At 42.5% G+C, this 27,064-nt stretch overlaps 3 protein-coding genes and 1 long non-coding RNA gene across 4 annotated transcripts in view; all 4 read left to right on the top strand.

Annotated features, from left to right (window-relative positions):
• The first annotated feature begins 1,869 nt into the window (after positions 1–1,869).
• On the top strand, positions 1,870–3,200 carry LOC117748988. Its single transcript, XR_004611679.1, has 3 exons — positions 1,870–2,096; positions 2,856–2,947; positions 3,134–3,200. It is a non-coding gene; the product is annotated as an uncharacterized LOC117748988 (long non-coding RNA).
• Positions 3,201–3,207: 7 nt separating this feature from the next.
• Positions 3,208–6,222, top strand: LOC117749108 (FERM domain-containing protein 6-like). Its single transcript, XM_034559323.1, has 12 exons — positions 3,208–3,222; positions 3,317–3,330; positions 3,467–3,523; positions 3,647–3,884; positions 3,967–4,122; positions 4,318–4,383; positions 4,493–4,561; positions 4,674–4,848; positions 5,063–5,224; positions 5,553–5,654; positions 5,740–5,762; positions 5,843–6,222. Exons 1-12 carry the CDS (start codon positions 3,208–3,210, stop codon positions 5,882–5,884), a joined length of 1,119 nt encoding a protein of 372 aa, XP_034415214.1. The 3' UTR covers positions 5,885–6,222.
• A 405-nt stretch (positions 6,223–6,627) lies between these two features.
• ghdc (GH3 domain containing) lies at positions 6,628–13,086 on the top strand. Its single transcript, XM_034559158.1, is given in 15 exon segments — positions 6,628–6,843; positions 7,386–7,688; positions 9,002–9,198; positions 9,298–9,480; positions 9,603–9,746; positions 9,997–10,062; positions 10,065–10,148; positions 10,150–10,297; positions 10,900–11,037; positions 11,040–11,085; positions 12,020–12,056; positions 12,058–12,095; positions 12,211–12,344; positions 12,471–12,559; positions 12,657–13,086. Coding segments are annotated over 15 exon segments (1,896 nt in total). The 5' UTR covers positions 6,628–6,776; the 3' UTR covers positions 12,879–13,086.
• A 4,443-nt stretch (positions 13,087–17,529) lies between these two features.
• LOC117748703 (potassium voltage-gated channel subfamily H member 4-like) overlaps positions 17,530–27,064 on the top strand; it is a 32,516-nt gene continuing 22,981 nt past the window's right edge. Inside the window, exons 1-2 of the mRNA XM_034558714.1 lie at positions 17,530–17,605; positions 25,923–26,156. Coding sequence (XP_034414605.1) covers positions 17,530–17,605; positions 25,923–26,156 — 310 coding nt within the window. The remainder of the gene's footprint in view (positions 17,606–25,922; positions 26,157–27,064) is intronic.

The following is a 27,064-nucleotide window of genomic DNA, read 5'->3' as shown; positions in this document are numbered from 1 at the left end:
TTGAACCAGCATGCAACATGTCTGCCAACTCTCCGACGCCTCCGCTTTAACTTCACAGATTCTTGATTTTGTCTTTTATTATTCCTTGTTACTTTTTTTTAACATGAGAATGTGAGAAGGCCCAAACAGAATTTGTAATATGAGGATGTGATACTTTTCTGTGTTTTTATATCAACAAGAGTTAGAAGTCATTATGCGTCAGGTCAGGGAGGAAGGCCGGCTGTCTTCAGTTGGCTCATAGGAGGACAAGAGGCCGGTACATGGGAGGACAAGAGGCCGGTACATGGGAGGACAAGAGGCTCATGGGAGGACAAGAGGCCGGTACATGATAGGACAAGAGGCCGGTACATGGGAGGACAAGAGGCCGGTACATGGAGGCTCATGGGAGGACAAGAGGCCGGTACATGGGAGGACAAGAGGCCGGTACATGGAGGCTCCAGGGAGGACAAGAGGCCGGTACATGATAGGACAAGAGGCCGGTACATGGGAGGACAAGAGGCCGGTACATGGGAGGATAAGAGGCCGGTACATGGAGGCTCCACGGAGGACAAGAGGCCAGTACATGGGGGCTCATGATAGGACAAGAGGGCGGTACATGGGGGCTCATGATAGGACAAGAGGCCGGTACATGGAGGCTCATGGGAGGACAAGAGGCCGGTACATGGGGCCTCATGATAGGACAAGGAGGCTCCAGGGAGGACAAGAGGGCGGTACATGGGGGGCTCATGATAGGACAAGGAGGCTCCAGGGAGGACAAGAGGGCGGTACATGGGGGGCTCATGATAGGACAAGAGGGCGGTACATGGGGGGCTCATGATAGGACAAGAGGGCGGTACATGGGGGCTCATGATAGGACAAGGAGGCTCCAGGGAGGACAAGAGGACAGTACATGGGAGGACAAGAGGCCGGTACATGGGGGCTCATGATAGGACAAGAGGGCGGTACATGGGGGCTCATGATAGGACAAGAGGACGGTACATGGAGGCTCATGATAGGACAAGAGGCTGGTACATGGAGGCTCATGGGAGGACAAGAGGCCGGTACATGGGGCCTCATGATAGGACAAGGAGGCTCCAGGGAGGACAAGAGGGCGGTACATGGGGGGCTCATGATAGGACAAGGAGGCTCCAGGGAGGACAAGAGGGCGGTACATGGGGGGCTCATGATAGGACAAGAGGGCGGTACATGGGGGGCTCATGATAGGACAAGAGGGCGGTACATGGGGGCTCATGATAGGACAAGGAGGCTCCAGGGAGGACAAGAGGACAGTACATGGGAGGACAAGAGGCCGGTACATGGGGGCTCATGATAGGACAAGAGGGCGGTACATGTCCGCTCATGAGAGGACAAGAGGCCGGTACATGGAGGCTCATGGGAGGACAAGAGGCCGGTACATGGAGGCTCATGGGAGGACAAGAGGACGGTACATGGAGGCTCATGATAGGACAAGAGGACGGTACATGGAGGCTCATGATAGGACAAGAGGCCGGTACATGGAGGCTCATGGGAGGACAAGAGGCCGGTACATGGGGGCTCATGAGAGGACAAGAGGCCGGTACATGGAGGCTCATGGGAGGACAAGAGGCCGGTACATGGAGGCTCATGGGAGGACAAGAGGCCGGTACATGGAGGCTCATGGGAGGACAAGAGGACGGTACATGGAGGCTCATGAGAGGACAAGAGGACGGTACATGGAGGCTCATGAGAGGACAAGAGGCCGGTACATGGGGGCTCATGAGAGGACAAGAGGACGGTACATGGAGGCTCATGAGAGGACAAGAGGCCGGTACATGGAGGCTCATGGGAGGACAAGAGGACGGTACATGGGGGCTCATGATAGGACAAGAGGGCGGTACATGGGGTCTCATGATAGGCATAGAGGGCGGTACATGGTGGCTCATGATAGGACAAGGAGGCTCCAGGGAGGAAAGAGGATGGCACATGACAAGAGGCCGGTAAATGGAGGCTCATGGGAGGATAAGAGGACAGTACATGGAGATCTGAGACCAACTGAAGCATATGTGACCATGAGGACGGCGTGGAGACGAGTGTGCATCCTTCTACCAAACAAGCAGAGCCTGGACTGTACCGTCAGGGTGCGTGGCTTTAATGTCTTTTGTGTCATATTCATGTTTTGTTTTTAAAATCTTGTTTTAATGTATCACTTGGAATTAGAAATATGTTGACCCCAGCTGTCATTGATGTGCCAGATTACACAGGGGCTTTACTGAAAGGTGATCATTTTAATATTTGGGATACATTAAGGGTACTTCTTCAAACTGGGAAAGCATTTGAAATCACATTGTTGCTGTAATGGGATGATGCAACTCATTTAATCCCAAAATAACTTACTCTGGATCACAATATCAGGTTTTCACGACACGGGTTATCGTGGCCAAGAGAATTAACAGTGTTGCAATATCTTTTTTTATATAATGATAATCACTAAAATGAATCTTTGTTTATTATGTGTTTTGTCTCAAATGAATAACACTAAAAGTACAAGTGTAGGGGAGTGGAGAGAGTCTGTAACTGTAGAAAAAGCAAGAAGGGAAAAAAATCGAAAGGATTTAAGAGGCTCTGGGTTATTTCCAAAACATTATCATATGTGTATTGTTTACATTGTCACAACATCCTTTATCTGGAGAATATCTGACTGATTTTTAAGGTAAGATTTTCACTCAAAAATACATTCAGTAAATCCTTCAATTTCGGACCAACTATAACAACAAAATCAAACAGCCTTCTGACACCCAATAATTCACAAAATGCTGATACCAAAAAGCCAAACACTTTAACAGTGTGAACCCAACGCTCACTTGTATGTACTTATTCTTGTTATGTGTGGTTTTCAGGTGAGAGCCAGAGGCCACGAAGGTGTTGAATAGTGTGTTGAAGCAGCTTGGCGTCAGTGAACTCCAAGTCTTCGGTCTGGCTGTCCTCAGAGGTCAGTTGGTGTCTGTGTGGGAGTTCAAGAGTAAATGTTTTCAAGTCATTTATTGTGGGATGCTGAAATGTAGGGAGGCTGCTGACTTAATTTACAGGAGCATGTGAAGCTAAAGATAACCATGAGCAAACAAATGCCATGTCATGTTTTCTCTGAGTTAATTAAATGTGTGCATTTCTTCCTCAGATAATGAATACCTTTACTTGATTTGGAGCAAAACTGAGCAAGTACTTTGACAAAAGATGGAACAGAGGATCTTAATGGTGAGCTCTGCAGTCCTTTACTCAGAAGCCTATTGACTGTAGCAGAGTGCCGCAGTGAACTTATAAACGGTGATAAAGCATATTATTTTGCCTTCTATCTCGGGAGATAATCTTTGTCCTGTTATTGTTCAGGGAAATGTTTATAACCTCAAAATAAATTGTGCAGCAGGTCGTTTTTTTCATGATTTCTGTTTGTTATCTTCAAATATTATTTTAGTTGACTCCGTTGAAATATTTATCCTACATTTATTTCCAGGTCCCATTCATCTATTTCTGAGATTCAGTATTACGTAGAGAGTGGTCGGCTGATATCGTAAGTTGATGTCCCATCAGCATTTTATCTGTCTGTACATGTATACATCCTGAATGCTCCCCCTCACATCTGCTCTCTATCAATATGTGCTAACAATACAGAGTCAACCTCTCATTGTTTAAGGAGCAGCAAAGTGCAGCAGCTCTACTACGCTGAGCTGAGGCAGAAGGTACTGCATTCAGAGAGCCGCCATCAGGAAGCTTTGTTCTTCCAGCTGGCAGCTTCTGCACTCCAGGCTGAAGTCGGAGATCTGGAGCCGAGAGCAGAGGGGAATGATCATGAGGAGGAGGAGGAGGAGGAAGGAGGAGAAGAGAAAAGACGCAGACATTACTTTCTTCCTGAAGATTACTTCCCCTCCTGGGTAAAAAAAAAAAAAAAAAGTGTGATAATTTGAACCTAACCTACATGTTTGTGTGTGTATGTAACATTAGTTATGTCTTCAGCTGATAAAGCGTCGTGGACGAGACTTCCTGCTTCAGCACTGCCCGGTGTTACACATTGAGCTGAGAGGGGTGACGCGTAGCCAAGCCGTCCTGCACTTTATAAAAGAGGTCTGCGACCTGCAGGATGGACCGGTCACCTTCTACAGGATCAAACAGGTCTGCCTGCACTGAGCGAACCTCCAGAATACTGTAACGGTCTTGACATAGACCCTCAGAAAATCAGAACGTTGTGAGGCCATTTATGAGTGTTTAACTGAGGAAACTTTGTCCTGCAACACCAGCTGTAATATGAGCGGATGTTTTACATCTCAAACTCTGCTCCCCCCTTTTTTAAATATATTTTCTGTGCAGAATAAAAAAGAGCTGAGAAGATCAATCCTTCTTGGTGTGGCATTGAAAGGTGTCAGTATTTATCAGGTGGGTCTGTTTGGGAATTTCTTTTTGCATATACCCACTCATTGTTAAAGGGTTTCACTTTCTTAATCGATGTATTCCTGAGTTTACGTGTCGTAACTTTTTACTTTAGGATTTGGAAGGGAAGCTGTGCCTAATGTATGACTTTTCCTGGACCGACATTGACCGCCTCACTTTCCAGGTTGACTCCATAGTACACACCAAAGTACACAAAGTATTCACATAGACGTGCATGTTGCCACATCCTCTGGCCCTCTTTTTGGATTGTACCCTTCTTGTCTTTTGCTCTCCAGGGCAGCAGGTTTGAAATCGCTGCAGTGGGCTCTCTGTGCCTCCCTAAGCTGGTGTATTACACTCCGTCAGCCTTCCACTCCAAACACGTCCTGAGGCACCTCAGTGACAGTCACCGGCTCCACATCAACACCAGAGGAGTCGTCAGCTACATCCAACAGCTAGATGACATGCAGGGTGCGAAATTGAAAAGAAAATCTTTTGTTTTGTCATCGCTTTTTCATTTCAAACTTTGTCTTGACCGGTTCCAGATTCTTCATAATGATTCAATGACTATCCCATCAAACCAAACTTTTAACAAACTAAACAATGTTGTGGAAAACTTTTAATCCGGTTTCTCACATGATCACAATCCAAAGGTGTCTTTTTCTTTTTCTGGTTCTCATTTCAGCCAGTCACTTGTACAAAGAGGCCTACGTTTGTGACACAACACGCTTAGCACACAGACTGCAGAGCAACAGCCTGACATCGTCTATGTCCGAACGGAGTGTTGCAGTCGAAACAGTCACAGCCTGGTCCAAAGAGGAGGAGGAAGAAGAAGATGAAGTCACAGGTCAAGAAATGCAGAATTGCAGATTACCGTGTCAAATAAGTTTGTCAGCTGTCATCTTACTTCCTTTCTTGTATATTCTATTCCACTAAAGGTTGCACAATACATGATAGCAATGAATACCTACATAACGAAGATAAATATAAAAACTCAGAATACAAGGAACAATCACACTTGCAAAACTGGTACCTTAAGTTTAGCAAAATCCACCAAATAATGTACAAGTTATTAGGGCAAATCAAGAATTGAGTAGTTTTATTAACTACTATATTTATGAGGGTTGCTGTCACAAGGCTGCATTAGACATCTCTGTGTTTGTGTTGACTGGCAGAGTTTGAGCTTTGGGTGGACGAACCAGTGGAGCGATTTGTCGACAACCAAGCTGAGCTGTCCGTCGATGGGCCTGTGATGTTACCCTTTTCTTATTGGGCAGGTTAGTCCAAATAAGCTTGATAGAGTGCATGTCTATCATTTCGTTTGCACTACGGGATTTTATTTCTGTGCTCTTTCATTTTCAGCTGTCACCGGGGAAATGAAATGGGTGAGCAGATCTCTCTGATTGACAATTTCCAGCACAGCCCGACATCAAAGGTGTCAGTGATGTCTGTGATCTTTGTGCAGGTTCTGCAGAGGAGAGCTGATGAAGGGGTTTCTGTGGACTAATGTACCGCCAGAGGCCAAAGGATTCATTACTAGCTCAGAACAAGATCCCTAATGTTACTGCTCTGATGCTCATAGATTCAGTACCTAATCTATAAATTATGCTTGTAATTACTGTATGTCTCCAGGGCAACATAAGATCAGACAAATACCTTTTACTTACTGTATGCAATTAATAATAACATTATATAAAACAAAGATTTTTAAAACAATGTATGTTTTTTTTAAGGTTACTTTTGTTTCCTTGATGTTTGGATTGGGTTCATGGGTTGACTTAAACCTAATTCAAATAAAGATAATATGGGCTTCTTATTACAAAATGGAATTTATATAGATGACGTTTCCCAAGATTTATAAAGATTTATAATAAAGAATTTACAGATGTCAAGCCTCAATCTGGTGTAATTTGTAGATTGAAAGACATATTCTCCAGAGAGAAATTATTGTAAATTATAGAAAATATGTAAATAATCAATTAAAATGAATATGGTTCAGGCATGAAAGTCCCTTCTTGACCTAGGAAACGATAGTGGGACGAGTTATGTTTTTTCAAGATGCAGTATACATGGCGCCTACATTCAATAGAAATAGAAAATGAAGTGATATCTAAATGTTCATTAAATTTGTATATTTGGGAATTGCAAAAAGTATCTACAGCTAAATTAGAGCCAACGTTCATGTTTTCCTCCATAAAAATAAGGGGGCGGGGCGGGACCTACGTCACCGTGTCGTCAGCCAATCAGCGGTACATGCTGCGACCAAAACACGGAAGTGTCTCAAATAGCAAAAGTTCAGGCTCTAATGTTGTCAGAAAAAAATGCGACATACACTTCACGTTGTTATTCACGTGAACAGTTAAACATACAGAAACTTTAGGTCACATTGTTTGCTGAAGATGGCTTTCTCCTGGGTTGGCGTTGCGGTTGTATCGCTTGTTCTCGCCATCATTGGGCACATCCTGGGTAAGTGGCTTCTTTACGATGAAGCTGAATGTGTGAAATGATGGGAAGGTTTCTTTCTAATGGAGCCTGTGGAAGGGGCGCTGAGCTGGCGGTCTTTAACTGGAGCTACATCTGGTGGAAAGAAGAAATGGTGTACTAGATTAAAACAATCCAGATAAATCAGATGTGACAGCTGAACACTAACGTTACATGTTGCAATTATGCAAGAGTGAACACTAGCCGAGCAAACTCATACAGAAGTTTAAACATAACATTTGTTAGATAATGACTATTACGTTATAATCACGTAGCTAAAAGTAAACAGTTCAAATGAGCAGTTAAAGTAAGAATACACGGTTAAAATAGTTGGTTCAAAGTGAAATAAAATGTGGAAATAGTTGCATAAAAGCACCGACTGAACAGTTCAAATTAATAGCTTAAAGTTAAGGATAAACACGTTTAAATACTCGCTAAAACGTGACGGTGTAAAGTTGTCTCACAGCACCCCCACCCGGCTCATTCGCCTCTTGTGTTTCTTGTGTAACACCGGCTCGCGGCCACAGTGATGCCGCCTTCACTGCTCTCCGTCCTCGGCGGTGTTGTCGGTGTGTGCTCCCTGGCCGGGATGGCGCTCCTCTGGAGGGACATGAGCTCGAGGATGAAGGGCGTAACGCGGACGCTGAGCAGTGTGCTGAGCCAGTACGTGGCGATGAAGGGTGTGGGCTGGCTGGGCGGCCGGCAGAGAAAGAAGCTCGAAGCCGATACTCTCGACGTGAAACGAGTCCAGGAGCAAACGCTGCTGACGCGCCTGCGCAAAAACGCAAACACATGTTATGGAAGACAGTACGACTTCAACTCAATTAAAGGTGAGATAAGAATGAGAACGTGTTAATGAACAGATTTGACGTGGTGTTTTTAAATAAAAAACAAACTGCACGTGTTGTAAGTATCAGCCTGCCTCTGACACCCATTTGTCCTCTGACCGGCTGTGATGTAGCGTTATGTATTGTTGTGTGTGTGTGTGTGTGTGTGTGTGTGTGTGTGTGTGTGTGTGCGTGTGTGCGTGTGTGTATGCGCGTGTGTGTGTGTGTGTGTTATTATATATGTATATAGACCATGCACTAATCTAAGTCTATTAATTTCCCATTTATTTTGTTGTAAATCGTAGTGAAAAATGTCCTGAAACTTATTTAGTTTGACCAAATTCCAAACATATCATGTATTGTGAGGCAAAGAAATTAAGCACATTCTCACAATTGCAAACTAGGGAATGTTTAACATTTTTGCGAGAAAAATCTATTAAAATCTATGGACATTTGTATACAAAGAAGCATGATCCTTTGTTTTTCTTTTAAACAAAACACATTATTTGAGCACCTCACACTTCGCCAAACTTCCTTAAACATGACATGCAGCTTATCATATTTGCCAGCTTTCACTATAAATGAGTAGTAATATAAGCCACATGTAAAGCTTTTTAAAAAGTCTAATTAAATAAAAGAATTGCCCAACTTTATGTAAGATACTTCAGCTGCAACTGTAAATGGTAATATTCAAAACGGTGTTGCTTCTTAGATAACAAATATGGCTGCTAATTTTTTTTAGAAATATTTAATTTAGAAGATTATGCCTTCAAAAGTGCCAGGATGTGAGGCTGCACCTCATCTTATGTGGAGTTAGACTTTGTAAAATAAAACGTTAAGAAATGATAGGGGTCATTATTTGCCTTTTGAACAGTGCGATAAATACCCTTAACTCAAAAGACCACTTCTGAGCTACGAGCCGCATCTCATTGTCTTCACAAGGATTGTGGTCCATGCCTACTAATTATTCATACATTTCTGTCATATTCATTAAATGTGTTGTAACTCTATAACGCTGTTCATCTGTACACATGACATCTATTGCTTCTGTCCATCCGGGGAGAGGGATCCTCCTCCATTTTTCCCCGTGAAAGTTTTAAAAAAAAATGTGGGGGGGGTTTTCCTGATCCGATGTGAGGTCCTGGGACAGGGACGTTGTATGTGTACAGATTGTAAAGCTCTCTGAGGCTAATTTGTGATTTTGGGCTATTCAAAATAAACTGAATTGAATTGAAAAAAGAAAAAAATATAAACAGGTTGATAAAGACACTTTTCACTCATAAACAGAAACCTTGAAACTGCCTGTGATTTTCCAGACAGCGATGGCTTCCGGGCGCGTCACCCCATCACCACGTACGAGCACTACCGCGAGCTCATCAGACGCATCGCAGCAGGAGAGAAGAAGGTCATCATTGCCGAGAAGCCGCTGATCCTGGCCATGACCTCTGGGACGTCGGGAGCCAGCGCCATGCTGCTCAGCACCAAGGACACCAACACTGAGTTCTTCCTGCAGGTGAAGCCTGATGATGATGATGATGATGATGTGTTGGCCCAGCTGTAGCATGTACTGTGTTGTTGAGCAAACAAAACTATATTTATGTGTCTCCACCAGGGAGTGACTGTGGGTTTGGATGCAATGAGAAGAGCATTTCCTGCGACGGACAGCCTTCAGCGCACCACCAAGTTCTTCTACTCGCCTACTTTTCGCCAGTCTGAGGCCGGCATTCCCAATCGGACCGAACTCCCCACACCAACCTCCTCCCGCCACATGCTCAACCTCTACACCACCCCAGCAGCCTGCCTTTGAGGTGATGATCAACAGGAGTTGTCCTAATTATATTGCTATGTATGATTTTTGTAGATTTTCTATTTTTGTGCAACATCTGTTTATTATTTTCCATTTTGAACCGTTTTTAGGGATTCTATTGGCCTCCCTTTCAGGTTCCCAGTGAAAAGGACACCCTCTACTTGCATCTCCTGTTTGCTCTCAAAGATCCCAGTGTGGGAACACTGGAGTCCAACTTTGCTTCCACAGTCTTCTATGCTCTCAGTGCGTTACAGGTACAGAATAGCTCGTCATGATTTGTTATACAGATAATAATTGTCACGTATAAACACCCTCCTTCTTACTTTTACTTATTTTTTGCATCAAGGGGTTCTCTACTTTGTGATTAAAAATAAATCGAAAAAGGGAACGTTTTTCATTCATTTTGGTAGTCTCCTACTGATCGAAAGAAAAGCTTAAGTCATATGTTTGATGGAGAAAGGATTAGAAAAGTAATTTCCATCCCATCTCCTCCCCGTCCTGCAGCATCTCTGGCAGGAGCTTGTAGACGACATTGAACTTGGGAAGGTTAGCAGCTCCTTAGCTCTGGAGGACCAAAAGTCAGGTCCAGACTCGAGGCTCTGATGAAGCCGGACCCAGAGAGGGCTGCTCAGCTCCGGGCCCAGTTCCAGGAAGGTTTTCCATGGGATCGCCAAGCGCCTGTGGCCTCATCTCCATCTGGTGCTGGCAGTAGACTCAGGCTCCAATCAGATCTATGGGGAAATGTTGAGAGAGAACTACTGCCGGGGAGTGCCTTTCTATTCGCCTTTCTACGCTGCTACCGAAGGTAGGAGTCTGAGTCCAGCAACCGCTGTGCTCTTAAACGTGCTGGTGGTCAAGTGGCCAAAAGCACAATCATATCTCAAAAAGTCCCAACCGCCTTTCCCTATGGTGTTAGTCTCTTCCAAAAGTTGCAGGATGAAATCGATGTGACATCAGGGATGCAGGCACACAGTGCTCTACTAAGCGTCGAAGCTGGAGGAAATATAGCCTTCATTATCAGGGTGTGTTATTAGAGCATCGATCGCTTTTTCATACATGTGAAAATGAAAGGCAGTTAGTTATAGCCTACACACTTAATTGTACTTGAGAAATATAGTCATAGTTTGCGAGTTGGCTAGAAGCTACCAGCTAAAGTTAGTAGCCATCTCTCAGTTGGGTTGTTTAGCCCTCTGGCTCGCTAGCTAGTCGGGACTTGTGATAGCATAGCATCCTATTTAATATTGGTTATTGAAAGCACCCTTATCGTGAGAAGCAGAACTTTTTTTTCTTCTGGTAAAGGACTCCCCTCGCTCTAGTTGTGCCCCACCAGAATTTCAGCTCGCATGACACACCTGCATCTACGGTTCATAGCATGAGTTCTAATTTTGTGTGTGTGGGCCCCTGCAGGTCTGATAGGGGTGAACCTGTGGCCTCAGGAGCCAACCAGACGCTACATGCTGTGTCCTCGTTCAATGTTCTGCGAGTTCTTGCCGGAGAGCAGCCTGGAGGAGGAGACGCCTCACACGCTGCTGATGGAGGAGGTGAAGGAGGAGAGAACTATGAGCTCGTTATCACAAACGCTTCAGGACTCTTCAGGGTCTGATTTTATTTACAACCACAAATTATCTAACTATGAATAAAATGATTAGGACAGTGGGTGATCTTGCAGGATTTGGCATTTGAATGTAGGACATTTTGTTTATTACATTTTAGGGAGTAAGGAAATAACGCCTTTTAATTAATTGTCCATTTGTAAAATACAAAAAGTGAAAGATTATATTAATTAATTGCTTTGTGTCATTGTTGTGATGTGGTTTCATTTGACTGAGCAACATCTCAAGTCTAATAATGCTGTGTAATATCTAGATTTGTGCTCAAAATTGAACGATGATGAATCTAACTACTACAATCTAAGGTTTAATCCCAGGTATTTCACAAACTTCAGTTCAATCAGGAGAGACAAGTGAGTGATTAGTAGTCAACGTTTATTATAATGCCAGATGATGTGTCCATGGGTTACGCTGAAACATTTGGCACTTGAACTCGGCGGGGAGATTGAGATCGCGCTGTGTTTGCCCTGAGCGGCAGCAATAAATGATCCCCCCGAGGAGTCCAGACACTGGTGGTGGTGGCTGAGGTTCTGCTGGCGTTGGCTTGAAGATGCGATGGGCTGCTGAATCTGAAAAGGTGGATGGAGCTGGGGAGGCGGAGGGTCTCATGGAAACAGCAGCAGGCGCTAGAAGCAGGAATACAGCATATTTAGAGGAGACGGCGGCAGCTGATGGGCTAGCTCAGAGGGCGTGACTCTGTGCTATTGGCTCGCACCCGGCTGTTGATCAGCTGGCAGTGACGTGACTCCTCTGATGGTGACAGCCGGTATGGAATGTGAGCTGCTTGTGAGGGGGCCATACAGGTGGGGCCTACGAGCCTGGTGTGAGGGGGTGGTCTTCCTGTCTGAACTTATGCTAGAGCTTCATTTGTATTGGGAAATTGCAAAAAAAAATTCCCCCTGTTGTTTGCTGTGTTACAGATATTGCATTGGAGACATCGTGAAAGTAGTTGGAATTCCACAACCAGTGTCCCATTGTTGAGTTTCAGTACAGGTACAATTGTCCCTGTGCACATTTGTTCACATGTCCTGCTGCATGTGACGTACTCTACGTCCGCCCATGTTGATTTGTGGAGTATACATCACAGCAACATATGTTCTTTTGCCAGACGGGGTCAGATGTTGAGCGTTCGAGGGGAGAAAGTGTCTGAGGCGTTGTTCCTTAATGCTCTGAAGAAAGCGCTTGCTCAGTGGCCGGGAGCTCGGCTCATTGACTACTGCTGTGCTGAGAGCGGCATCATGGGTAAGACGTCTAGCTTTAACCCCAGAATTTGGGATCTGACATCTGTGTGTGTGTGTGGAAAGTCTTCTAAGTGGTTAGTCGGGTTCAGTTTGCACTCATGAATCTTACCTTCTGGTGGTGTTGTAGGAGATTCAATAGGCGGCTCAGATCCTCATTACCAGGTCTTTATAGAGCTGAAAGGTGTGAGAAACCTCACAGAGGAACAACGATACAAGGTAAGACAAACTTAGCATACCTATTCTTTTTATTTTTTTCCCTGAAATTGTTCTTTATCATTTTCCTCTGAGTGGCATCTCCTCTCTCTCCATCCAGTTGGACATCTGCCTCCAGCAGGACTCTGCTGTCTACAAGTCCTTTCGTTTCAAAGGCAGCATCGGACCGATGAGGGTGCAGCTGGTGGCGGAGGGTGCATTCAAGGAACTACGCAAACGCATGATGGCCTTCTCGAACACCTCGCCAAACACCTTCAAAATGCACCGAGTGCTGAGGAGGAAAGAATACGGTGACTTCCTTTTGGGAAAAACCATATCCTAAAACCTCCCGTTGTGGAGAAAAAGACTGAGCTTGTGGACTCTGACTGAATTAAATGTCTCCAGTTTTTTCAATCTACTGCTCATGAATGAGTTGATTTATTGTGCCTTTTGGAACTCTGAAACACGGAAACACAATATAGTTTCATGTTTGAGAAATGCTCATTTGATGGATTTATTTTCTTCATTAAAGTGTTTTATTAAAATGTTACTGTAGTTTTGGTTTGTGAAATGTTTGAGGACCTTGTCTGGCTTCAGTAAGAAGTGCTACATGAAATTATCAGTGTGCCATATCTTATTATTTGGTCGCCTGTCATTACTGGTGTGTTAATCATAAGCAAAAGTGTTTACTTACATTTTAATGGGTTTGAAGGCAGGTGAAGGAAATCAAAATAACCTGTCGGAAATTCTCCTCACTAACAGTGCTTCAGCTTGTAAAAACTCTGTTTCTGCTTTCTTTTAGTCATTTTTTAAAACCACATTAATGGAAAGATTCAATACAGTGTAGATTGCTCCTAATGATCCCCATGCCACCATGCAGAAAATGGGATTAGCTTGCACGTTTCTGCCTGAATTCACTCGATTTAAGTCAGACTGTACTTTATATCCCAGTGCAGACATTACCAGTGTCAGGACTTCATTGTCACCGCTAGGGGGAGATAGTCATATATGTAAGACTTTTACAGTAGCTGTTACTCATGCTGTCTACTAAACAGGTCTTATTGTCTTAATTTAAACAGTGGATTCTTCTTTTAGTGCCTTCATCTTTATTACTGTTCTCATTGTAAGTCAGAATACATAAAAACACAGGCTATACGAGTTTAAGAGATGTTTAAAGTTTAAATGTAGTAAAAAAGGTATTTTTATTTTCCTGGCAGATCAGAGAGAGTAGACTTATAATATTATCCCCGGCATCATTATTCAATTTTATGAAAATGATATAAGCAGAATACTAAACAAGCCCCCATCAGAGATGACCCTCTTAACTCCCGTGTTGTTGTTGCATGACACGCTTCTCTGCTGCAGGTCTCCCTTCTCACAAAATGGGCTAATATTTTTAGTAACGTCCCATTTCAGCATAGATTTGTCACTACTCGCACATTATTTTGGCTTCATAGTGTGATCCGGTCAAAACAGGAGTCAAATAGGCCATTTCATGAGATGGAGATTCAAGGCAACAGAGGCTGAGATGTTGTTTTTCTTAGATATTAAAGAGTTCAGTTACCTGAAGATGTGAAAGTCTGCCTCCTCCCAGTTATTAAGCATGTATAATATCTTGTTTGAATTAATCAGCACAAAAACAACTAATGTAAAAACAACAAGCTATAAATATCGTTATCTTTGTTGATGTTTTAACCGCAGAGGAAGTATAACAAACGTTTAAAAAATGTAATTGTGAAATGTTTGATTCGACAAAAGCTTTCAAAACCATGACTTTCTGCTTTTGTTATTTTTGAAATCTTTTTTATTGTGCCTGACTAGTGGGGGTCCAGGGTATAATATAATGACAGCATGGTAGGTAAATATTTCCAATTTCCCAAAATGTTTTTTTATCCATGCTCGCCATGTATTTGTTTATTTGTGACAGATTGTCGTCTTTCTCAGATCGGTGTGTACGTGTGTGTGTCTGTCATCCTCACATGACTCGAGGATTTACGCACACACAGCTTCTGAGCACATCTGCTGAGTCAAAAGTAAATTCAATGTAAGCAGTCGAGATTTGAGAATGACAGGCCTGTTTTCTCAATGAGTTTGCTGAGGGATGGAGGATGCATTTAATTGAAAGTGGAGATGTTGCCTGTTGAGCGAATGATGACGACTGCAGAACGTTTCTACCTTACAGTTCAAATCAGGATTATAGCTGCAGATTTTCATTGAAGTTTAAAGCGGTAAGTCATTTTGTAAATATCACAAACGACTGATCCAAGTTTGATTCAATCATGGAAAATACGAGCAGAGCTAAGAACTGTGGGAAATGTAGTTAGGATCATATTTCACCTGGCCGTCTGTGCGTCACTCTGTCGTATTAGACTAGATAGTGAGCATGTTTAATGGATTAGCCTCTTTATTAACGACACGCAGAGATGGATGAAGTACAAGAAGAGAAGCCATTAAAAATAAATAGCAGCGAGGAGCTGCCAGGGCTTGAATAGGATCCGAGAGGGGAAACGGTACTCTTTACAGTCTGAGAGCCTTTTACTTTCACTGGTTGGGTTTTCCCCCCTTTTCTCCAAATGCAGCTCACCTGTGCTGCCAGCTGGATGGGTTAATTGTGCTTTTTAGTTTTTTTTTAATCATCTTTTCTCTTCTTCATTTTTGGACTGACATCATATAATGGTGAGCTCAGAAAAAAAATGGTCTTCTTTGTTACTCAGAGACAGAATGGACCAGACTCAACACATGTGCACATGTTGTTCTCACTGCTTTTTAAAAACAAATAACTACATGCACACAGTACAATGGCTATCATCATTCACCTCTTCCTTGACCTGTTTTTTCTCATCTCAGTTGCTGAAGTCGGGACTGCCAAAACAGATCAAAACCAAACTTTGCCCCCCTAAAGATTACAAACTTCATTTCTGGCTTCAGGAAGCGCCCACACAGCTGCTGAGTCTGCTCAAGTTTTCCCAGATTACTGACGCCCCCACAAGAAACAAGTCTATTTCTTTTTCTTTTCTCATCCATTTTTGTGTACTCAACTGCCAATTTGCATGAAGCCACACTTGTCTTGGAGATTTATTGTGAGGATTTATCTTTTTAGCAGGCATAGAAAGACTAAACAGTTTCAAAACCCTGATGTTCCAGGAGGTTTAAAAACACTAAAACAATTACTATTGACTGTCATGTTCATTTTAAATTAAGGGGGCTGAAAGGTCTAAATAAAGCTTAAAAATGATATATTGTCGTTGGTAGGGCTTCAACTCCTGGAACAAACTATACAACCTAAACACTGTTGGTGGATCCGTCCTCGAGCTCCACATAAATCACAGTGACAAAAAATAAACAATTCCACCTCATGATTCAGTTAAACTCACACCCTTCCTCCGACTGAAAGAAACTTATTTTCCACTATAAAATGAACGGAATCCACTCAGTCTCTTGCTTATTTACTAAAACCTTCTGTAAATAGCTTGTGGACATTTTAAAATAGACAAATTATCTTAATGCAATGCATCTAAAATTGGAAAGAATAGGATATGCTATCTCCTCAAAGAACAGCCCCTAATTATCAGGTTTCTCAACTTACTTTAAAATGATAATATTTGATGACATTCATTTAATTAATGGTAGCATAATCTTTCTCCGATACTGTAAAAGCTGCTGTTGACAATTAACACAATACGATAAACAAGTGTTCCTGTTTCTTCACTATAGAGGTATTTCCTAAGCTGTTTGTTGGGTCAAAGTGAGTTAAGACGCAACTTTCCTTTGGTGTGTTTAGCACCAAGTCCTCACGTAAAACATCTCCGGGCTTATCCTTTTAATCCGCTCTTAGCGGCTTTTATCCCAGAGCCTTAATTCTCTCATGAGGATACTGTCGGGGCTGGGAGGGCAACAGTGTCCATCACCATCCACTCAAGTTTAAAACAACAATACTCTAGGAATGGTATTTTTAGGACTACAGTTCTCATGCCTTCACAAAGCAAAGTAAATATGTAAGAAACAAAAAGTCTGAATATTTCTTCCCCTCCACACACACACACTTTTCCGAGAGTCGGACATGACAGAACCGCACAATGGCACACAGTCCAACTGAATACAATAGGCATGCAGGTAATCCATCTTTCCTTTATTTGCAGACGTGCACACAAAAGCCATGTGCAAATAGTAGCACTATGGGGTGTAATGGTGCTGTCAGCTACTCCAAAAGCATCCTCTCTCCCTCCTTCCTCCCTTCCCTCCCTCCATCACGCCATCCTTCATCCATTCTCCACCTCTCTCTTTTTCTCTCTCTCTCCCTCTCTATACCCCCACCACTGATGAAAACTGGTCCCCACAGAGGATGCCAGCATCTCATTGGCTGGGGCATCACAGGAGTGGATGGGAGCAGGAGCGAGACAGAAAGAGAGAGAGAGAGAGATAGAAAGCTCAAGAAGATGCAACTCTGGCACAGCATCTTGACAGAGCTCTGAGCTGAAGGAGCCAAGGTCTACACACCTTGCACACATGCACTGTCAATGTTTGTCTTTCAGATTCCGGGTCCTCCTATAGATGGAAGAAGCAGTGGACTTGCTCCACGTTGTTGCTGTAATGAGCCCTCCGGCTGAAAGGTGCAGACGAGCAACAGCTGGGTTGACTGTTCTGAAGAAGCTCTTTGGATCTCAGCGTCACCTGGACTTGATCTCTCCTTGCTGACTGAGCAGCTGCTGGTCATTGTGACTTTTCATTTGTACTTATCTAGGCTACCCAAAACCTGAACCTCTGCATTGTCGGAGTGAGCTAATTTAGTCTTCCCCGACCGCACTGTTGTCTTTGAGAGAGGCATCGCTTGGTGAAGGGTGGCAGCTTTGACTGTAAATGTGTGTCCCTGCCGGCTCTGGACTGCCACCCTCAAAGTCTCCTGCACCAGCTGAGAGCCCCTGGAAGCCACCTGGTGTGCCTCTGGGATGGTGTGACCTCCAGCCAGCTGTTGGCCGTCCCACATCTGGGTCAAGATGCCAGTGATGAAGGGCCTCCTGGCCCCACAGAACACCTTTCTGGACACCATCGCTACGCGTTTCGATGGCACCCGTAAGTACAATGGAACCATCTGAGGCTGAGTGGTTTTGGTACTTGTAGTTTTGCCCACAACTTACTGTCAAATTAACTTCAAATTGAGGACATTTTTGGGTGTCCAGGTGGCTTAGTGGTTTATATTGCTGTCCGTGTAACTGCATGGCCTAGTTTCACTCCGAGTAGGGGAGTTTGTTCCCCCTATTTCCTCTCACAACTAAACTGTATCATATTTAATCAGGGCAAAAAAACGTGTTAAAAAAACAAGTACAAATGAAATAATTTGAGGTCTTTATGCAGCACGGCTGTCATCACAGGAAATAAGACCTGCTGGTTGCAGCCTGCTCAGGGTTTTCTCGACGGGAAAAGAAAGAATTTCCTGCTCGAACTTGAACATCAGCGAGATACACTTGTTCTCAGGTCAGTCTGTGGTGCTCTGCATCTGAACACCAAACACCACCACTGTCGCATCTGATGTAGAGAAAAGTTTGTTTTCACTTTTACAGTAAGACACAAACAGAAAAAAATTGACGTTCACAAATCTTGTTGTCCCTTCACATGTGTTTTTCACACAGTTAGCTCCAAACTAGCTGCTGCAGCCATGACTTGGCTTGTGCCGCCTCAGGGGAGGTTGTGGCTTGTTGTAAACAAATGCCATGGGGATGTCTGTGTTGTGTTCGCTTGTCGATTCAGCCTACCCACTCTCTGCTCGTCGTAGCTGCCTGAACAAACTGCTGGCTCGCAGCTGGTTCTCAACTCGGCTTTGGGGAAGTAAACACAGGGAAATGTGAGACATTACAGGGTAATTGATGTGTAGGGTATGCAATTAAAGATTTGACTTGTGGGTGAGGCATTCTAATGAGGTGTTAAATGATCTCTCAAGAGCTTTAAACCACGTTGCCAATCAGGAAAACTGGCTGTAGTTTAAAATACAAACAAAGAGGTTTGTGAAATGAAACAATGCAAACTCATTGAATGGAGAGGTGACATGGTGTAGTATCAGTGATCCGGCCCCCATGTTGTATCTAACCTGCTGAAGGGTCTGTGAGCTAAACATGGACATGCACAAGGCTGCTCTCTGGTTGAACCAGTGAAAGGGGAAGAAAACACTTCCCTTTCAGGCTCAATGTCTTTTCTAATGTGTAACAGCAACAAACAACAGAACCTATTCATCACTGAAAAGCATTCTGATAGGCCATTTTCTCCTCTTGTTGTTATCTTTACCCCTTATTAATAGCAATGTCTAGAAACCCTTTCTCTCTCACACGTTGTGGTAATTCAGCCCTCAACATCAACAGTCCCGCAGCACTACTGTAGCTCTGGACAGCTGAGCCCACATCCACTGCTTTATGACGGCACATTTACCCACCTGCAAGCATTTTGTAACTTCAACATTCACATATGTGCTTTACTTCAGTGTAGCAACGTGTTTATTCTTTCTCCTGTATGCTTGTTGATAAACAACCAAATAATGGTCGAGATGACAACCAGTTGGTAGCAGCAGGACACACCTTCTTGCAACTACATGCCAGGTTTTTGCCACTTCCAAGCCTATCTCTTGGCTCCCAGAAGAGTGGCAGAGTGCCCACGGCCCAGAATAGCTTCCTTCCTGTTGCCGGGGCGACAGGGTCCCGCCACTTGACATTGATGATGCTTGAACACTTCGGTCTTTGAGAAAAAAGATGGTCCGCTAAAGAGAAAACACTTGAACTTGCTTTCCAATCAAGGACTTTAAATCCAGCTGGTCTCTTGTTTCGGAAAGGCGCATCTTCAAACAAGTGGCATTGTGGGTCGTGCAGCTGCGATCTCGTTTCACTGTCAGTGCCCTCAACCTGCTGTAGCTAAAGGTGGTTTTTCCACTTTGGCTTAAAAACAATTTGGCTCTATATTCTTTCATAAGACACACTGTTTGTTAAAGTCCCCTTCACTCAAACGAATGTGCTTTGCTTCTTGTTACTTCGCTTGGATGCTTGACCTTCAGTGAATGATGTATTTAACACTCAAAGACTGTTTTCACATTCTTCTGTTGAAGGTGGGAAGGTTTCAGGTGTATAGGAGCAGGATTTGTGACATATAAACTAATCTGTAAGCCAATCCCCATCCAGAATACCACTTGTCTCCTAACACACTAAAACAAAATGTACAGATAATTCTGAACTTCTACAGACAATACATACCAAACCTTATGCACCCTTAAAATATATAAAACCGGAAGCCTGTCTCACTATTTCACATTAGTTAAAAATAATGTTATTTCAGCAAAACAAAAGAAAGCAGCACTGCTGACTGAGCAGCCACTCAGTTTATATAATGTGTCACTCCAACATTTCCATTGTCTGGTCGACTATTTACAATAAGTACAATTTATATCAGAATATGATTCATATCAACATCATTATCCTGTTGCATTTATCTATTTTACATAGATAAATGTCCATACAAAACAAGACCGCCCTCTGCCTTTATGCAAAACATAACTACTCACTGGGGAAAATAATAGAGCATTTTGGTTTTAAAAACCCTCCCAGCCATTCTCTATTGTCCAGTTTATATTCCACATTGTCATGCCATCAGGGGGTTTCAGTGTATTTCTTCAGTGTGTGGCTCTGAGTGAAAATTGTTCATGCTCACAAATGTTGATTTGACTGTCAACCTTAGAAATTACCTTTACAGAACTGAAAGCCATTCTGAATTCATTTTAATTGAACAGACAAGAACATGTACACCATATAGACTCCCCCTCACTTTAGGCTGAATGTCAGATCAGGTTAAGTCACTAACCTTTGCACAACACAGTACTTGGCTCATGGGAATGTCAGTGTTCCTGTTCCCCGAGGATTTGTGTGCATGTGTGTTTGAGGGGCTCAAGGCTTAATTTTTGAACTATATGTTGACTCTATATGATGTGTCCGTATGTTTGTGATTAAATATCGACCCCTGTAGGGTAATTCTCTGATATCTGATGAGAGGGTCACATTACAGAGCAGCACTTCTGATTTCAGCAGGGCAGATGTTTGTTGTCTAACTGGCAAAAACTTTGACCGTTGACCATTTTCTATGTGCACCACCGCTGTGCTGTGCTGTGTTGTGTGTTTGAGTGTTACAGCATACACGCCTGTCCTTTACATCCATCCACATCTCCCCCAGCTCCTTTACACGACCTCCCCGGCGGCGTTTTCACAATGACAGCAGCGCTCGCCCTGTGGGGCAGCGTAACCACAGGGCAGCTGCAGGCAGAGATAAGAACTGGGTTTATTTTCCCTCTAAACACTTTTCTGTTAAAAGGCGACCGAGGAACCAAAGAGGAAACGGGAAGGACTGTCAGATTGAACGTTATGGAGCTCATTGTTAGCCAGCTGATGAACGGGTCTCCATAGGCAGCTGGAAAGACCAGAACATGGCAGACAGAAGCCAGTGGATATAATTAATTGTGTGGCTTCATCCTTTGCTGCTTCTTTGTCTTCAGCTGTACATGTGTTACGTTTAATTTAGGTAATTGATTTGACATTGTCAAAGTCTTTACTTGATACAATAGAAATCATTCAGTAATAGCAGAGTTGGTGCTTTGGTACCTGGCTCCTCCTGAATAAATGTTTTTGTGTAAGACACTGAAATCTAAATTTGCTCCGGATGTGCAGGTCTGCAGCTTTCGTCGGAGCTCCGCCTCCATCGGTGTGTGAATGTAGGTGTGAGTGGGTGTGAGGATTTGTAGAGCACTTTGCACCATTCTCAGAATAAAGCCACGACATAAGTGCGGCCCTTTTTGCTTTTTTATCATTCCTTTTTGTCAAACAAGCATTATTTGGTCCTGATGTTGTTGAAAATGTGTCTTTTTCATCACTGATTTCCAAATATATTTAAAATATTTAAAATTTAAAATGATTGATGATTTCCTCATTCCAGTGACCTCTTCCCCTGGAACGATACCTCTCCTAACCCATCTGCCCCAATACGTAATTACATACTGCTGGGTGGTAATTAGCTGGTGAGTCAGTGGCCAAGCCTCATGGCCTTCATCTGTCTCACAGAGGAACTTGTGCCACATGGACACCATGCAGGCTGCCTGCTGTCAGTAGTAGCATGTAGCATCATGTCAGATTACAGTTGTAGCAAGTCAGCACAGATGTGTAATTAAGGAAGCTGGCGCAGCGGAGCAGCCACTCAAAGCAATATCCCTGAGAGGATTATGGCCTAAGAATTGAGGCTATGTCACAATCTCTCACACACACTCACAGAAGCGGTTTATCAAGCGGGGTCCATGTGGGCACTGGACTGTTTGCTTGCAAAGTTACCAGAGAAGAAATAAGTATGCGTTTGTTGAAGCTAAAGTAAAAGCATTGACTTTAAAAAATGTTTTTTTATAAGATCACATGAGAGGAATTTCAAGATATTAAATAATCAAACAGTACAATCGTCAATATCTTAAAGGAATAGTTCTACTTTGTACAGATAATTAAACAAGACATACACTATTGCTTTAAATGGGATTTACCCAAACTAAAAATGTTCCACACCTGATTTTTATCATTTGAGGAAAACCTTGAGTTTCCCAACTTGAACAAACTGAGTCTGATTCATGAATATAACTTCAAAGGCTGATCTAATCCACGGTGGGAAGCAGCAGTTTGCATTTCTGCAAACGCAACGTAAAACTTTGTTGACCCATTGGGGCTCGTTGGTTTTAATACACCCTTACAAAGTGATTTATGACTACACCTGCACTTGACCTACTTGAAGGACCGCGTTAGGGATGCTGAGTACAGATGTACCGATTCTTAGGTAAACATTACATAAACCAGAGAGGAATGCGGTTGCTCTCAGACTCTTCCTGACTCACTGAGTTGGGGTGTTAGAAATGTATAGAACATGAAAAAGAGGGCATGTTTTCTTCCCCTTTACAACGAGGTAGGCTAACACATTGTGTTCAGCCATTGTTTTTTTATTTTATTTTAATAGGCAGAGAGAGTATACCAGAGCAGTTTGTCTTCAAAGTTTATATGCAAAATAATCTGATGTGTCTTTCTTCATGACACCAATGAACACAACGATCTGCAGTAGATGTGTGGAGCAGAAATATTTCAGTTCCTTCATTTTAAAGTATGGCGAACTGCAAATGTAGCAAGGCATAGCATTGGCATAAACCCTCCTCTGTCTGTTGATGGATCCGACTAATGCCCGTCTCTATAAATCCACAGTGACAGTTTAGCTGCTGCTCATTGCACACCCAAGAAAGGTTGTCACCGCTCAGAAAAGACATCCCCTATGGACTGCTTTCTGCTCAGTCTGGCCAATTAAAGTGCGAGATTGTGGAAAGCGCTGTAGTAGCTGCTTAATACTCCTCCTTCTTAGGCTTCTTCTGTGGAATCCGGAGAATTCGCACTGTATGTCCGCTGCCGCTCAGCTCAGCATTCAGAAAATCGTGAGTCTTATGTTTTCAGTTAAGCAGCAGAAATAAGTCAGTTACTGTCAAGCACAGTTTGATGCCTCAGTGCTGATCTTTGCAAATAATTAGCAAACAAATATCCATACATATGCAGTTACTGCATGAGCTACTTCTGCAGTAAATAGAGGGTACATAGAATTTGAAAAAAGTAATACAATTGTATATTACATTCACATATACAAAAACACATTTATTGTCACAATAACAAAGCAAAGAACTCTGCAGCTACAATAGGTTAACTACACACTGTTTCTGAGAGGAAATGTTGAAATGGTTAAATAAAGTGATGGAAATTGTCTGAAATGTCTAAAAACAAGTAATAATGCGAATGCAAACTTGACCAAACTCACTATTAAAAAATAAAAATGACATGCTGCCGCCTGGTAATTAGCTGATGTTAGGCTGTGTATCTGTTCCATTCAAATACAGAAAAAAATATTTAATGGAAGCCCCAAAACTATTTTGAGGTTTTTTGTAGCAGAGTATGCTGCTGTGGATTTTCTTGTAAAATGTATTATATTTCAAAGCTCCTTCCGCTGGTAGTTTTGGCATTTAGTCTAACAAAGAATATATATATATATATATATATATATATATATATATATATATATATATATATATCGGAACAAATGTACATCAGCCTGAAGTTACTGGAATGAGATGCCAGAATAGAGCAAGAAAGGGGCATAAGCCTGTTGCTGCTGGAGAACTGTCCATGGTGCTGAAAGCAAGACAAGAAACAATAAAGAGGCAAAGCTGTTATGCTTTGGTGCTGAATAAACAGCTCAAGTGGAGTGCAATATCCATATCATATGACCCTTGTGATGTAAAAGCCTGCTCACCAGACTTAATATTCCACCAATTTAATCAGACATGTAGATGTGTGGATCTGGTGGATGTTTGTCAGGCAATGGAGGCATATTGCATTTTTACATTTAAAGCAGTTACTTGAGATGAACGAGTGTGACGAGTAGCTGAGGGAGCCTACATGTAGGAGCAGGGGACACTTACAATATTCCAATGTTATATTGGATTTTGAAATGAGGTTCAATCCATCCCAGGGCCCAAATAAAGATTTAATATGAAGCCATTTTCATAAACCGTATGATGTATTTTAGCTTGAAGTATGCCATTTTTGTAGTTATCTTTAAATAGTTTTTCTCATGCATCCAAAGTTAATTCATGCAATTTATTTAAAATTTTTAAATCACAGAAAATCAATGTAACCGTACACTCATAATCACTTTATAACAGTTGGATGGAGTGGAAAGGCGGTCTGGTGACTATACATGTTCATTTTAGGTATATTAATAAATAAGAAAATATAACATACACCCAGACTAAGACCTTAGACCAGACTAAGGTCTACAAAGGTTCTTCCATCAAAAGTGGTGGAACGTGGATTGTTTTCTGTGTATGATTACTTTTTCTGCAATATCAACATCCAACTGAAGAAATGTAATCGGAACTCGTATAGCTAGAAAATATTAGTGTCTAAAACTTGTCATTTTATTTTTTTAGTTGGTGTTCCTATGACATTTTCAAAAGTTTCTTGAAAGATTGGTTTAGTTAAAGCAACAGTCTCGAGCATAACAAAAAACAGAAATTTTTTTAACGACAAGTGAGAGTGGGTGAAAGCGACGTTTTTTTAATATAATAATCATGCTCAAGGCCTTCAGATCATCATGGAAAGAAGATTGAAGTCAATCGGATGTTTTTTGTGGGAAATAACGTTAAATGTATAACGGCAAAAAGTGCCAAAAAGGAGCTAAAAACGTGAAGAACGGCCAACTTCGGCGAATTATTGTAGCGTCCCCTAGTCTTCAAATCGCACAAGATTTTTTTTGCAAGTTAAGGCATACCATTTAGGAAAAATGTTTCAAAGTGATTAGTCCCAATAGAGTTGACGCTATGAGCATTGAAAAACAAGACACCCCCCTAAGATATTCTTTGGGCCATAGATCCTTACCACAATGAGATATAAATAAACGGTTGACATATTCTAGGTCATCTGGCTTCAATGATTTGATTGATATCAGGTGTTGTTGATTTGGACCATGCATGTAGTTAAGAAAGTCAATTAGGTGTTTTTCACAAAATTCAAAATGGTGGAAAATCTAAGTAGGCGGACCTTAGGGGTCTGAGAGGGTTTTTTTTTAGCAGGTGGATATGGACATTGGTGAACAATTTCAAGTCAATCGGACATTCTGGGTGAGGGGCGTCGCCGGTCAAAATTGGAGGGGACGCTAGAGAGCAACTATGAATTGCAAAAATTTGACTCCTTGACCCTAATAAGAGGAATAATAAGAACCCTAACAAACTCAATAGGGTCCTCTCGGACTGACTTCGTCAGTCGCTCGGACCCTAAATACATGATGAATTAAAGAATACCTTTCTTTGAATCCAGAAGTCACTTATTTACCGACTTGTGCTTCTCTCGTCTGTTATGAAATCTGTTTTTTTATTTGACACTCTGGTTCCTTTGGATTTAAATCTCTACATCACTAACCTTTGTGCTCTCTTTAAACTCCAGTCGGCTGTTTTTATATCTTGCAGCACAGGAGACATTTTCTTCAACCATCCACATGATGACTGCTCAGGGAAACTAATTGAGTCCACACCAAAGTCCGATTCATGTTTACTTTGAACTTGTAAACTAGTGTTGAAGTTAATCTGCAAAACTTTGAAATAAGTTCAAGAGCTAAACAGACTTTGATTCTCATGCAATGAACAAATTTGCACCAAACGTCAGACTGAAACATGAGGCAAACTTATTTGAAAAAGAAGAAGAAAGCGTCTCACGTTGGCCTTGAACTTCATCTCATCCAGCTTTTTTTTCTGCCTCCATTGATGCTCCATTCCTTCTAACACCTTCCCATGTCCTCCTCACAGACAGTAATTTCCTTTTGGGTAACGCCCAGGGCCACCGCGGCTACCCTATCGTCTACTGCTCAGATGGCTTCTGCGAACTGACAGGCTTCACGAGAACTGAGGTGATGCAGAAGAACTGCAGCTGCCGCTTCCTGTACGGGGCCGACACCAGCGAGCATGTGGCCCATCAGATGGAGAAGGCTCTGGAGGGCCGAGAGGAGTACCAGGCCGAGGTCCACTTCTACAAGAAGAATGGTGGGTGCATGGCGAAGATGATCAGAAGGGGAGAGCCTAAATGTGTCTACATAACTGTCATTCAAACGTACAAAAGGTTATCTGGCAATTAACATTCCTGTCATCTTGTGTTCAGTTGATCAAACTTTTCTATTAACTGGAGAAATAACAAGTCTTTATCCTGAATCCTGTTCTATTGTGATCAGGCTGTGATAATCTGTTTAATAAATGGTGTGATTTTCTTTTGTTCGCAGCAACATGAAGAGCACATTCATTTTTAGATCAGAGCTGAACATTTTTGGTTGAATTATGAATCTCCACAGCGATCTAACATTTTAAGTACAAAAGGTCAGCAGTGCAAAACATTCTCTTTGCGCAAAGTAAGCTGGTTTTATTATTAGGAAACCATCAAATCAAGTACAAATTTGCAGTCAGTTTTTTCCAAAGCCAATCATTGTGTATTTAATGTGGAAAATGAGGGACAACGTGTGTGTGTGTGTGTGTGTGTGTGTGTGTGTGTGTGTGTGTGTGTGTGACTTTAAGCCAATCTTTCAGACCAAGTCTTGGGCTGTAAATACGATGTCAAGCATGAAAGAGAACACACTGTTTAAGCCTCTCTGATCAGCACACAGGATTATGTTCCCAAACCTGCAGCCTCAAAGTGTGTGAACTGCTAATTACGCTGACGGATTATCAAATCTGCTCCGTTGAGAAATCCTTTTTCTTGTCGTCTTCTAGTTTTTTACAGGACAGTAAGTGAGTAACATCAAGGCAGTGCCACTGAAACTAATGCGGGGAAGGACACGAACATAATATAATAATGCCGTTTTAGAGACAACTACGATAGAAAAGAGAAGACAACAAGCACAGTGAAAATGAAATGACAGAGAAGCAATTCAATTTGAATGATACTGATGATACAGATATTG

This window comes from Cyclopterus lumpus, chromosome 19, assembly GCF_009769545.1.
Source record: "Cyclopterus lumpus isolate fCycLum1 chromosome 19, fCycLum1.pri, whole genome shotgun sequence".
Classification (NCBI taxonomy): Eukaryota; Metazoa; Chordata; class Actinopteri; order Perciformes; family Cyclopteridae; genus Cyclopterus; species Cyclopterus lumpus.
This window is presented reverse-complemented; position numbering and strand designations above follow the sequence as displayed.

Coding starts and splice junctions, on each gene's coding strand:
- LOC117749108 (XM_034559323.1), top strand. Junction 4,384..4,492: donor AAGGTGTCAGTATTTATCAG/GTGGGTCTGTTT, acceptor TTTTTACTTTAG/GATTTGGAAGGGAAGCTGTG. Junction 5,763..5,842: donor TCACCGGGGAAATGAAATGG/GTGAGCAGATCT, acceptor ATCTTTGTGCAG/GTTCTGCAGAGGAGAGCTGA.